The sequence below is a fragment of the Strix aluco genome, chromosome 6, assembly GCF_031877795.1.
Source record: "Strix aluco isolate bStrAlu1 chromosome 6, bStrAlu1.hap1, whole genome shotgun sequence".
Classification (NCBI taxonomy): Eukaryota; Metazoa; Chordata; class Aves; order Strigiformes; family Strigidae; genus Strix; species Strix aluco.
In genome coordinates this window covers 26,995,988-27,010,039 of record NC_133936.1, presented here as the reverse complement: position 1 = coordinate 27,010,039, position 14,052 = coordinate 26,995,988, and the positions used below count along the sequence as shown (strand labels likewise).

General features: G+C 38.9%; 1 protein-coding gene across 6 annotated transcripts in view; it reads left to right on the top strand.

The window, feature by feature from the left end:
* ZNF385B (zinc finger protein 385B) overlaps positions 1 to 13,726 on the top strand; it is a 172,804-nt gene extending 159,078 nt beyond the window's left edge. For all 6 annotated transcript variants that reach the window (XM_074829263.1, XM_074829264.1, XM_074829261.1 and 3 more), the window contains 4 exons: positions 7,988 to 8,233; positions 9,306 to 9,484; positions 10,585 to 10,686; positions 12,285 to 13,726. In XM_074829263.1, the coding sequence (XP_074685364.1) occupies positions 7,988 to 8,233; positions 9,306 to 9,484; positions 10,585 to 10,686; positions 12,285 to 12,503 (746 nt within the window). In that variant the 3' untranslated portion in view covers positions 12,504 to 13,726. The remainder of the gene's footprint in view (positions 1 to 7,987; positions 8,234 to 9,305; positions 9,485 to 10,584; positions 10,687 to 12,284) is intronic.
* The last annotated feature ends 326 nt before the right edge of the window (positions 13,727 to 14,052 follow it).

Genomic DNA, 14,052 nt, shown 5'->3' with positions numbered 1-14,052 from the left:
GACAAGAAAAAACATTTTACAAAAGCTAGTGGTAATCAAAGGGTTAATGGATACGCTTTGCTGTCTGATTTGCATGTAGGTTTGCAGTGGAATTTTTCTAGAACAGAGCCCTACGGGTTTTTTAGCCTCATTTCTCAGTAGACTGCACAACTGGTGAGAAAGTAGGTATTTTGTCTGACAGCCATTAGAGTCTCATTATTCAGCAAATGTGGAGATAAAACAAAAAATATTTTGAAATCCCTTATCAAAGTTAGCTAACTCTGTCTTAATGAGTGTCAAGAAATAATCTAATGCTCTTTGTTGGTTTTTTTGAGTGATGCTGAGATGCAGGACAGAGTGATTACAAATGCTGTAAAGGCTGTGACCGCTAGTGACTTAATTGCTTTCTTGCTATTGTCTTTATGGCATATATTACTCATAGTGTTCATCTTTTTCTTCATAAAAAGGATAATTAATTGTGTAAGTGCATGCTTTATTCCTTTATAGCAGTGTGAGCCAGCAGAAGATAAGACTTTCTGTGAAGAGCAATGTTTTGAAACTTGCTTTTCTTACTGGAGCTACTGTCTGCCTTTCTATTCGGTAGCTTTTCTGCTAATATATTGAAGGAGGCCCTTTTTGTCCTTCTATTAATTCAGTCATTGATCATCTTCTCCCTCCATATCTTATTTCAGGTCAAAGAGAGATAGACAGCAACTACTGTTTTCAGTAGTTGTGGGTGTTCTCTCTCTGCCCCAGACCTGTGTTCCAGGATAAATCCTAGGGTTTGTTTAGGCAGTCCTTCAAGTACAGTGTGACTAAATAAATTTTTCCCACCTTGATTTTATTTTGTCATAGTTTCTTAACATCTCCCTTAATTGCTTTCAGCCAGGGTTGTAACCTCTTTGATTGTGATCTGTCTACTTCCATGTTTTTGTTTTAAATGCTGCAAATTTTGTTACAGTATTTCTGTGGTACAGCTAAAGCTACTGATTTTTCTCTCTCCAAAATCAAGTCCTTCACTTTCAAAACTCTTTATACCTTTGTATGTCTTCTATAATGTCTTTTTCAAGATGCTGACTTGCACCTACCACCCATCAGCCATTGAAACCATCTTCCCAAACAGCTTTCCACTTTTCCTGGTCCAATTTGTGAAGAGCTCCCTGCAAACAGTTGCCAAACTTAACTTCTGTTACTCTCACCTCCTGAAAATTTCTCTTTCTCTGTGATGGATTGAAAAGCAGAAAAAAGTTTGTGTGAAGTTTCGCTGCCACAGCGGTGCCTGTGTTGGGGATGGGTTGTTCTGTCTCTTTTGTGATTTCATACCTGTCTGTCTGCAGCAGTGATCTCTGCTCTTAAACTGAAAATTGCTTCATCTGGGGACCACCTTATTGTTCTGTGTGAAGAAACCTTAGAACAGCAAGGTCAAATGATAGATTTGAATAATATCAACTAACTTGCCTCTCTTCAACATTGTCAATGGGCATGTTTTATAAAGAAGTGTAGGAAGAAAAAATGTAGTGGGAAATAAGTGTCACTCTTTATGTCAGATGTGCCAAGCATCTATCATGTCAAATTTTAACTTAGAATTTTATTTTTCAATAAACATCTTTTTACTTTGTGTTTACTGATGCCAATTTAGCTACAGTGATAAGCTTTTCAGCTAAATTTCTTGGATTGTATATGGCTGTAATTAATGCAACTGATTTTACCTTTGCTACACAGTTGATGAGGGAAAGAGTGTTTATACAATAGTCTGACAATCTGATTGATTTCCTCTTCCCGTTCTGTAATCACTGTATGCTTCAAAGGTTGTTTAATGCAGCCCAATATTCATAGGCATATTTGAAGCTGTTGAAATTACAGGGAGAACCTGGAAATCTGTTTCACTCAGTACAGCTCTACTGCTTTGGGAGATATGCTTGCTTTACCTCAAAGTTTCAGTTACCCTCCTAAACCAACACTTCAAACTAATACCAGTTCCCTGTAACACAACTTATGTGAAATCAAGACTATCATGAGACAATCTTTGCACCACATTTCTAGTAACCCATAAATAAAACATAAACTCTTCCTTTCAGAAATCACTTTTGGGTTTAGTTACGATAGGAAGTGGCATAGACGGAAATTAATTGAAGGCGTTCAGGGTCATCAAGCTGTCCATGCTTTAAAAAGTCATTCTTTCAGTAGTGATGTGGTATTGTGACATCCCACTGTAAACAAGGCTGATCGCACCAAAGGATATGCACCTAACGATGCATCAGTTCTGCTCACCAGTTGCATGGGCTTGATAACCACGCAGTGATCAAGTTACACAGTAAATTATTTTGTTGCTGTGTTTCTCCTAATGTAGCTGGTTTAGGCTGGAAATGCCGTTGGAAATTGCATGGCTCTTTCCTTCGGGTTTTTCAAGAAGAAAAGGAGCACAGGTATTTACTATTTTCTTACCTTTATGAAGGAGAATAATAAATACCTAGACTGCCGAAAATAGTTTTTCCATTATGCTATTTTCTAAGCAGTTCTGTTGTGAGAGCAGGTGGGAGAATTATAAAAACAAATCTCCATTTCTAGGATGGGAAATGAGCAAATCTCTCAAAAGAGCTTTGGTGTGGAGTTGTCTAGAGCAGCAGTGGCCATTTTGCAATGTCTGTGCTGCCCTTACATTGTAAGTATTTTGTGTATGGCTGCTGTTCAGTGCCTGCAGCTGGGGGATGCAGTGAAGGACCTGGCACAAGGAGAGGTGCGAAGCTGAAGCCTGGCAGTGGGTGGTTATAAGCGTGGCAAGGTCTGTTCCCGGTGGGGAGCTGCCTCCATTGCAGCCAGTGCCGCTCTGGGAGACTGTTTGTTCTCTGTCCTGGATCCTTGTCTGTCTGTGTGCTCAGCCTTCGGCACAAGTCGTGGGTAATAGTCCCAGCTTCTGGCAGAGGAGAGGCGCAGACAGGTATAAAGCTATACTTTTTATCACATGCACACACACACAAAATATCTGTTTTCAGTAACTGAAATATTATTTCTTCTGTTACTGTCACAGTAAGAGCAGGTTTATTTATTTATTACAGACAAGCAGAAAATGTACGTGACTGTTTAGTAAGGGGTATTAGGATCATAGCAGAACTCTGTATCTAAAAGCATATGTGTTGGAAAGTGCTCCTGCAAATGTATCACATGTATCATCTTTACCTTGGATAATCTTTTAATTTCAATTGCTATCTGCACAAGCTGCTGCAGAACAGAAGTTTATTGCAAAGTTATGTTTTGCATATCTTCAGTGATAAAACTGTGCAGATAGGCATGTTGTGAGATATAAGTAGCAATGATACAGAAAACCTTTATCATTTGAATTGCTAGATTTATAATGAGTTTTAGAATTCTCCTGGTTTTATTTTTATTAAGAATCTCAATTCTGAATTAAGGATCTGAATTTTAAGTTACCTTCCTATTGAAAATAGAATGTATATTTTCATCATGAAGTCCAAATTAGAACTTCTGAGATGCACCAAAATCATCACTCTCACTCAAAAAGAAAAAAAGGTATTTCCTAGCTGTAGAAGGCAATACTTATCGTCATATTTTAGTATGGTAAGAGATCATTTTAAAATATAAATTTATAATGTGCAAATATATATATGTTATAAAATTGTAAACACTTCACACAAATGATAAAGTAAACCAAGTGAACTCTCTTAAAGGTACCTTATAAACCAAACTGCTTAATGGAGTGGTTAGGGGGATAAAAAAAATACATTCTTTTCGTTTTCTTCATGGACTGCATTGACTAGTGGACTATCAGCCAGGGCAAAGAGTTCACATTCAATTGTTCACCAGGAAAGAAAGTAGCTGAAGAGATGCAGGTTGAGTGTCAGAGGGGAAAAGTTTTATGGTAACATTTTTGCCCTTTTTTGAGATAGTGCAAAACCCATTCACTTAACTGGACTAGGATTTCAGCATTAATGGGTAGGTTTTACAGATTATGCTATAGCAACTGTAGTGAGAGGCACATGGCCTTCAAAGGTTGGTAAATCACTTCAGCTGGCCTTGCATTGGAACCTAGAACCTGTTAGATTTGAACCTGCCTGATGTTATCCTGTGCTGTGTCCTGACTTTGGTATGTACAGTTAAAATGAGGCAGTACTAATTAGATAAATAAGTCTTGAATTTTAACATGCTGCTGACATAAACATAAGGCAAACAACCAGAAATATGTGAAAACAACTTCAAAGCAGAATTGAAACAATGTAAGTAGGCGACAAGAGCATTGATATTACTGAGCCTGAAGCAACACTTAATTAGCTTGCTTTATTTTTTTCCTTGGGCTCTATTTCAAAATAAATTCAGACTTCAGTAAGAACTTGAAATGAACCATTGATTTACTTCTCTGGAGTCTTGAGGAAAAGGGAGACTTAAAGGCAGGAATTTAACACAGATGAAATATGGCCTTCCTATGTGGAAAAAGAACACAGTCGGATACAGTACAACAGTACGGGTTAGATTTTAAATTAACCTCTTGCACATGAGTTACGATGTGAGCATTTCAACCTGACCCTGACTCAGGTTGAATCACAGCTACAGTTTTCTGGGAGGAGGTTGATACTGCCATGGTCTCCTGCTTCCAGCTGTGCTCTGCTGAGCTGTGCAGCAGAAGCCAATGCATCCCTGGTCCTGGGCAGCATGGACTCACTCATGCACGTGTTTGCCTCTGTTGGGCTCTGTGGGCTTGGCCCAGGTGGAGATCAGAGCAAATGTGAGCCTATTCTCAATAATACTTGCCTTCAGAAGTAGCAGGAGGACTATAATCCTACAGCTGCATCTAACCATCCACATGTATTTTATACAGTGATTACAGTCTGGAAGTATATATCTGCGTGCAGGCATTAACAGTTACATTTCTGATTTCTGCATGGAGATATTATTTGTTAGTTCTGTGGTATAAGTACAAATAAAAGAGTAGTCTTCTTCGTGCTTTGTATATACACGCTATTTGCATTTTCTGTGCTTTGCACATTTGAATACTTGGCATTTCTGTCTCAAACATAAAACTGTAAGTAATGGTGTTTCGAATTCTGTGGATTGAAAACAATGAGCTGTTATCAAAAGCCCATTTAGAGAAGTGCAATTTTCTGATTTTAGAAGCCAGGAAAACCCAATTCTGGCCCCACTGCAGTGACAAATATGCACTTAGCTCCATGTACTTTCTGTGGGAGTTAAACTGTATAATAACCTTACAATTATGATCTTTGAAGATGTTCTGCATTAAGCATTCAGAATGGTGGCAGGAAACATTAATTCATAGAGGGGTGTATGTCTCTCCTTATACATCCCCATGGATGAAGAGCTTATTTGTGTCAGGAAGCTTTCCAAATGATGGAATTATTATGTGAACTGAGGTTCTTTCCAAAAGCTGCAATACTGGCAGAATTGAGCCCAGCTGGATGCTGGTAACTTCTCTTTCGTTTTCTAGAAGTTTTCTTGTTAGCTTGTTACGCATTATATACTCCAGAATTGCTTTGTATTATGAATAGTGAAAACACTGTAAATCTAGGGAATATTTTAAAAATTGGCATACCACATCAGCTGGTGGCCGGCTAAGTGAGGAGAAGTGGGAAATGAAATTTGTCATTTTTCAATCATCTGTTAAATTCAGCGATGGGAAACCATCACTCTGAAAGGGTAATTGGTGGCCTGTGCAAAATGGATCTTACTCCATTGCTCAGGATCTCACTCCACAGACGCTTGACAGCAAAGCAAAGAAATAAAAATCTGCTCCCTCTTCTTGCAGACGGTTTGAACAGCCAGGAGAGGGGCTGCAGGCAGGAGGGTGCACAGGGCAGTCTCTCAGGCCAGGGGTCCACCCTGGCTCACATCTGCTGGTGTCACTGCTGGCCCCGTCATGCTCACTCTCTCACAGGAGATGTTTTCTATCTCCAGGAAGTGTTTCAAAAGCACCAAATCTTTATGCTTACATTAGAAAAAATACATGGGAAACAACATAAAAAACCCCCAAACTAGAAGTGTAATCTCTATGTATTAACATACAGCTTACCATTCTGCAGGTGTATTATTCTTTTAAGGCCTGAAATGCAAAATACTAAGGAACCTTCATTTATTGCACTCAGGTTCACATATATCCTGGTCTTGTGCCTTTTCCAGTCTGACATAATATTGCATAGAACAACAAGAACAACAAGAGGTCTGTTTTCCAGTAATGTGAATTCACAAATGACAGCAGTTCAGCATGTGTCCTGTGTAGATGTTAGCACCTCTGAGATTTTTCCATATTGCAAACTCGTTAATTTAGAATGTTAGTAAATGCTATTTATTAAAAACATGTATTTTATGAAGACTCACAACTCATATAATGTGTTCTAGTTTTTTGCAGATGTAACTTATTACTATAGAGACATTAAAATAGTCTATGAACTATGATTTAACATCACTTTCTTTTGTTGTACATTATCAATCAAAATACTTTCAGAACCTGTTTTTTTTCATTAATTTGGTCCTAATATTCTTTGTACTTGATCATTTTCAATGCTTAGTACAGTTCATGTTGTGTAATTTCAAAGTATTTTTATTGCTATTAAAAGATTATAATTCTTTTTTTAGAATTTTCTTTCTTCTGGTTTTTAACAATCTAAAATTGATGAACTGCAATGCACTTCAGGGAAATATGCCAACAACTGTGGATTTTAGTTTCAGGATGCCTGTTCTTAGTTCATTCGCACTCTCAAGTGTTTGTCGTAGGGGGTACAATCCTGTTTTCAGAATTCTTGGTAGCACGGCATTGGCCTGATACACAGAGTGATGTTAAGACAGAGTCTGGTAGCTGTGAATATTAAGTGCCCAGGCCCGTATTTAAAAATAACTAAGTGCTCAAAATAGAACCTAGTTTTTAAAATCAGTTCAACACTATTTAAATCTATGCCATAGGTTTCAAATGGGATATAAGTAGTTTTTAAGCGGTTGCTGTAGATGTACTCGCTTAGATGATAAAATTTGATTCCTTTTGTTCAGAGAGACAACAGGTCACTTATGCAATCATTTCTTAGGTCCATTTTGTCAGGGTTGCTCATACCAGAACCACTGTACTGTCCCCTTCCCATCCCGTGTTCTTTATGGGTGGGCTTGTTTTACTGCTTGTAAACTTTTACTACTGTAAACAATGGCTTGTGGTCACATGGACTGCAGTTGAATGGCTTAAAATGTAATGAGCTCTTGTAGACAACACGTAGGCAAGGAGCATTTGAATACTGGCTCTGGCACAAAGTTCCTCTTTAGGCACAGCTGGGACATTTAATCTCTTGCCTTGAAATCGCCATCAGTAAAATGAGGTAATACCTGCCTACCTGTCTCATAGGAGCACAGATGATTGACTCATGCTCGTGAAGTGATAGAGGAATGCACTGAATGCACGTTGGAGCTATCTGATCTCCAGATATATGGGGAATTGTTCTTGGAAAAACCTAAAAGTATTAGCAGCTGTGTTCATGTGTGCAGTGTAGTACCATAATCAACTCCAGTAACTGAAATGAGGGATATCGTATGTCAAGATGGTGCGGGAGCTTTTCAGCGTCCTCCCAGTGACTTTGAGAAACTTGAGCCATTCTAAAGGCAAATATATTGTTTTTCAGAAATATTTTTGTAATCCCCAGTGCAAAGCCTTGCATGTTTCTGAGTGCTCTCCAGTCCTTAACCCTGGCTGCCTTTGGGCTTTCTTGGGCTTCTTTCAACTGGCCAAACCTGCAGCATGACAGCAACAACAGCTGGCATGAATTTGTTGAAGTCATTGGTATTCACTGGTAACCTTAAAACCAGGAAAATCACCTCTTTTGTCAAATTACACACATTTCATGGTAGGATTTTAACAAGATTTCAAGGATGCTGCTATCCTGTATAAAACAAGATGAATTAGGCCCCTGTTGTGTTAGGTTCGCTAAAACCACAGGACTATTACTGTGCGATTTTGTGTGTGTGTGTGCAGCATGTTATGACATACGCACTTTGCTTCTTTTAGAAGACAAAGGGAAAGCAAAACCCAGTAGTGCAAGTCAGCAGTCCAGTACAGAAGTGGGTCCTTTTCTTCCCAAACCTGGAGTGGCAGCAGTGGCACCAGTAACACCTGCCTCATCCTCCAAGAGCACAAATGGAGCTCCTAACACAGTTTCTGAGTCAGAAGAGGAAAAAGCCAAAAAACTACTTTACTGTTCATTATGCAAAGTGGCTGTGAATTCTCTGTCACAGCTAGAAGCCCACAATACAGGTGAGTATACTTACAGTGCAAGTCAGTAGTGTGTGATTATTTTTGAAATTCACAAGCTGGTTTTCTGGCACTGTGGTAGTCACACTTCACTGAAGAGTCTTTTAGTTAAAACTTACAATGGCAAATTACAAAAACTTTTCTGTTAATGACAGTTTCATGTGTGGTGTTTGATACTTCATTGAAGCGCTCTCTAATTTTTTTTTAACTGTCCTTCATGTTCTCTAAAGGCTTTTAGTTGACAAAATCCCTACAGTTCATGTTACCTAATCAGATTCCATCATACCTTCATAGTGAGGATCATAGTGGTCTGAAACACCAAGGTTTCTAAAATGTCAGCTCTCTCTCTCTTTCATATTTCATCTCACTATCTCTGGTGTCTATTTTTATGCTGGTACAATTTATAGTAATTTTTGTTATTTGATATGTTTGATAATTTATGGTGAGCTCCATAGATTTCCTAGATGTCCTAGAATCTTTTGATTATTGCAGATTAGATATGCACCCTTCAAAAGGCCACAAGCAGCAATCCCTAATGTGCTCTGGCTGCTCTGTGATACGCTGCTGATGTAAAGCTTGTTAACAAACCATTGAAGCTGGTTTGACAGCTGTAATGTATTCTTGAAATGGCCGAAGAAACCATTTCTTCCAAATCAGAGGATACTGACTGAAGTATTCCTGTTCCTAGGCAGGTTTTGAGTGATTGCTGTGATTCCTATCCTATTCTTGGCTAATGCCTTTTTTTCATGATCCAGCAGCTATATGGATTTTGGCAGAAGAATAAGCAAAAAACACCTTGGCCATACAGTCACGCACTGCCCCCAAACAGAAAGGCAGTGGTCCAGTGTGCCTGTTGTTCCCTTTTTGTACAAACCCTTCTTCCATTGCCTGGCTTCCCTTTAGATTGAGGAAGTGGGAACTTGACTCACCAAAACCAGAGTCATCATTAGTCCCAGTCCGTGGTGACTTTAACCATTCTGTCTTGAAGATAAATGTGTTACAAAAAGTCTCAAGGCTAATGGACATGGTTATATGTTGCTGATCATTAACTCCCCTGTGTCTCCTTGCCCATTAGGCTCCAAGCACAAGACCATGGTTGAGGCTCGGAACGGCGCTGGTCCCATCAAGTCTTACCCTAGACCTGGATCCCGCCTGAAGATGCAGAATGGCAGTAAAGGCTCAGGACTGCAGAACAAGACATTTCATTGTGAAATCTGTGATGTCCATGTTAATTCGGAAATTCAGCTTAAACAGGTAGCCTGCATGTATCTAGGGCTCCTTTGTTGTTTTTAGTTGCATTGCAGTATTTTAGGTGGAATGTAGGCCTGTGTGAAGATGTTTTGGAAAAAAGTGGACCTAGTATTTCTTTTCTGTCATCCCACAACTATTTCTAAATAGTTCACCATAGGTCAAGTTCACCTAAGTGTTTCAGCTGGGGAAAAAATGGTCTTGAGAGTCATGGACAAGGTGGTCAGTATCAATGAATAACATAGCAGATCTAGTTTCAAAGTTTTCTGTGGCTCAAGAGAGAGATTTAAACTTTGGTCTCCCAAATGGAAGAAATTCTGGGTTGAGGTTCCCTCAATTCCTCTTTTGCTGCTGTTTCAATCTGCTGGGATACTTTTTAATACTATGTGAGAAGGAGAATGTGACTTGAATCTATTGGTTTAGGACAATCAGCAGGAGGACAATACTGTAGATATGTCTGAATTGTTTAGAGCAACATTACCATTAACAGCAGAGCTGTGTGAACATGCAGGTCTGCTCTGTCCGAGCCAATTAGCCCTGGGTTCAGAGCTGTGCCAGTACAGATACACTGTTTCTGCTACCCAAAAAGGAACCTCTTAACTGGATGGTGCTGTGCTGTGTGGATGTGTCCTCTCATTCCCAGTTATTTCAGTTATCTCTAAGATAGTATTAAATTGCATGGTGTAGACATATCCCTGGGTACTGGTTCTTCCTTCAACTAATATTGAATTATTTATGCAGCTGAACAGCATCAGTGAGACTGAAATTTGCCTCCTACTTCTGAATATCCCTATGACCTAGTGATTACAGCTCTGCCTGGTTCAAAGCTCCTTAAGTGGAAAAAGGAAATACTAACCAAAATATCAATAATTTGCAGAGCCTGTCTCGGATCACAGAATTCACTGTATTTGATTAGTTTCTGATTCTCTGTTTGATGTGCTCCAAATTGTTATGTTTAATTTAGCAAAACTCATCTCTGCTCTCTCTAAAGAACCTACTTTATCTTACAAACAGGGGCTTAGGCATATCCTGCTGATAAATCAATTTCAAACTCAAAACTGAGAAATGTTTAAACAGCTAATTAAATGTGAGGATATTTATTTCAGCACATTTCCAGCCGAAGGCATAAGGACAGAGTTGCAGGAAAGCCTATGAAACCCAAATATAGTCCTTACAACAAACTGCAGCGCAGCCCAAGTATTTTAGCAGTAAGTATTTTTATTTCTCATCACTGTCTATGTGAATTTGTGACCTTGGGGACTCCCAGCGCACAGAGACAGGAACATGACAGACCTGATGCTTCCGCAGCATTTCTCCCCTGAAGGCTGAGTCTGCATGGGGATCAGATTTGAAGATAGTTACGTATTCTGTCTGCCCAGACAAAGACACGCAGACAGCACTGCGCGTGTTATTTACTGCTAGGAAGAAAGGAATAATCAGTGGAATGGGAATGAACCGTGTGCCCCGTGGAAAGGTATCGGCTCTGCTGGGCTAGCACACTTCTCCTTGAAGGCTGCAATGTATATACTCTGCCTTTCCGGGCACCTGATGTAACTCTCAGTTATGATGGATGCAGTTGGGGAAAAGGACATAAGATGTTAAGATATAGAAATACTAATGCTCGTTCTCTCCGTACAGCAAAACAGAGTGCTGTGTGGATGTATTATGTTGGCGCAAAAGAGTTACCAGGTGTTTAAGAGAATTGATTGCCTATCTGCATGCTCGGGCTGTGTCTGTCACGGGCTATCAAAACACCTGCCCCCAGCTGTTCCCCTTTCACATCAACCTGCATTCCCAGGAATTCCCCAAGCTGGTTCTGCCAGTCAGCTGCAGCTGGAGTTCAGACTGGCTCTAGCACAGCACAGATTGTATGTTTATTTGCTCATGACTCAGCCTGTATTTTATTCATTAGGGAAAAGTGCATGCCACCTATGGCACAAAAACGATTTATAGGTTGGAAAGAGAGAGATGCAAATGTGTGTGTGCAAGAGTAAGCATGTGAAAAGCCTTTAAAAGCTGAAATATTAATATGTCTTTGTAATCGTATAGAGGCAAATGCTGCAGGCTTTCTCTAAGTCTCCGCATTTGATAGGTTCTGCACACACTAATCTTCTTCACTTGTGTAATACTTCATTTTATAATCGATTGCATAAGGAGAGCCCTCCACTAATGAAGGATGTGAGTATCTTTGCCCCCACGAATGTGTGATTGTGGCGCAAACCATTTTCAGTGAGACTAGTGTATATATTTCTGGTTAGCTTTTTCACTGCAAGCACCAGCAACGATTGTAGATCATAAACTGAGTAATAATTCTTTCAGAAAGAATTCTTTATGGTACTGATCTTAAAAAATATTTCGATTTTGAAAAGAGCAGCTCTGCATTGGCAGGTTAAAAGCTGACTGGACTAATACAAGCTTCCCATCTTGACCACTCTACTTTTCTACTATTCATTTTTGCAAGTGGGAAATTTGACTTTTGACATTGAAGTCTTAATTATTTTTTTAATATTTCTTGCACAGTTACGATTTACATAATTTAATGTTGTTTACCTCCAAATTATGCTTCCTCTAAATGTCAGTGTGACTGCCCCTACACTCAAGATATTTATGTATCTAAAGATACAATTTGGTTGCTTTAATTGCCTTGGGAGTAAGAAGGCAATGTGGGTAAAATTTCTAAGCAGCTGACATGAGGTTTCTATGACAAACTATGCTGTGCCCTTTGTCAGGGTTCAGTTTTCTCTCATGTAAAAGTGGGCATGGGGAGAACTGTATTTACATTGCTATTTTGTGTGGTTTATTCCAGGCAAAACTTGCATTCCAGAAGGACATGATTAAGCCTCTGGCACCTGCTTTCCTTTCATCTCCTCTGGCTGCGGCTGCAGCTGTATCGTCAGCTCTGTCCCTTCCTCCTCGTCCCTCTGCATCCTTGTTCCAGGCGCCTGCAATACCACCAGCTCTCCTCAGGCCAGGCCATGGTCCCATCCGGGCAACACCTGCTTCCATACTTTTTGCACCATACTAATTTATTGATGTAAAAAAGAGATTACTGTGGCCAGTAGAAAGGGAAAAAGAAAAGCAGGAAAAGGGTCAAGATTTTAAAATGTCTTTCTCTGTTGAAATGCCATCCAGCGTGACACCTCAACCACCCACACCATAAAATTCATCATTGATGGTACTGCATTCTGGAGTCTAGACAACTTTCTTTTTCAGTCTTTCTCTGTCTCTCCTTTTTTAATCCAAATAGAGAGTGGTTTAGTAAAAACTTAATTGCTCATAAAATTTATACCATTAAAGATTCATGCATTTATTACTTTTTAATTTTTTTTCAATGTGTATGATGCACCTTGGAATCAACGAACGTAAAATATTTTCCTGACAGACTTGAAAACTAGGGTCTTCCTCACTCACACTTATGTAAATACTTCTCTGAAAACCAATGGGGTATGATCTAATGTGGAAAAAAGGTAGATGAACCAAATGCTTGATTGTGGGTAACATCTCAAAAATGAATTGCGTCTTTTTCTTTTCAGTGTGCTCTTGTTGACAGGGATTGTGTACTGTCCTAGGCCCCAGTACTGGTGTATCTTGTGTAGTACTAAAGATGTATCACATGTCTGATTTTAATATTTTTAGTTTCTGTGCAAATGTTTGAAAGCAATGCAGTGCTGAAGCTTTTAATTATTTCTTTTGTGTCACACTTTATTTAGAGAAATTAAAAATAGAAAGCCATATAACATATAGTTAAGATTACTACTTGTTTGCTACTTTCATTTAACTTATTTTTGTTGTTTACTCACTGGTGTTGCTAAGCAATGTTTAAAGAGAAAAAAAAGCTTTTCAATTGCACATTACCACAGCTCACATGCATTGTTCAAGAAGGCAACAGATCCATGTATTTGTACGTAAATATCCTTTTTTCTTCATTTCTAAGTAGTTTCCTTTGTAACAATGCTGCATAACGTTGTGGCTCCCTAATGCAATAATGTACAGAACATAAAATATTTATAATTGACCGTATTATCTGTTTACTGAATGTATTGCAGTAATGCCCCAACCCTTTTATAAAGGTGATTTCAATATGCAGTACTCAGACTGAAGTCATTATGTGATAATGGGGACAATAGGTGGAAGAAAGGAAAACAAAATAGAATTAACTTTTAGAGCATCTTTATCTGCAATCCATAATAGTAAAATGTCTGTGTATTTTTTTAAATGTACCTTTTCAATAAAATAATAAGAAAAATATACCTGCTTCTTGTGTTTATTAATTGGTACAGAAGAAAAAAAGCCTGGAACAAACAAATTTACCTAAAGGAGTCTTCAGGAGCAGACAAAGCACTAGAGTTGCAATAAAGTATAATTACAGAACCTGTGTTTACTTCCCTTGTGTTTTAACATCTTTTCCTTGCTACATCCTGTTACAGCGTTTACTGGGGCATTTTTGCAGTAAGACTGTAAACATTCACTACATTGGAGTTTCAGAGGAAGAAGCAGTAGAGCCAGGTGGGTGATTATGGTTTTACTATTGCACCGCCAAAATGCTGCAACATGGTTATGCCATCTCTGATGGA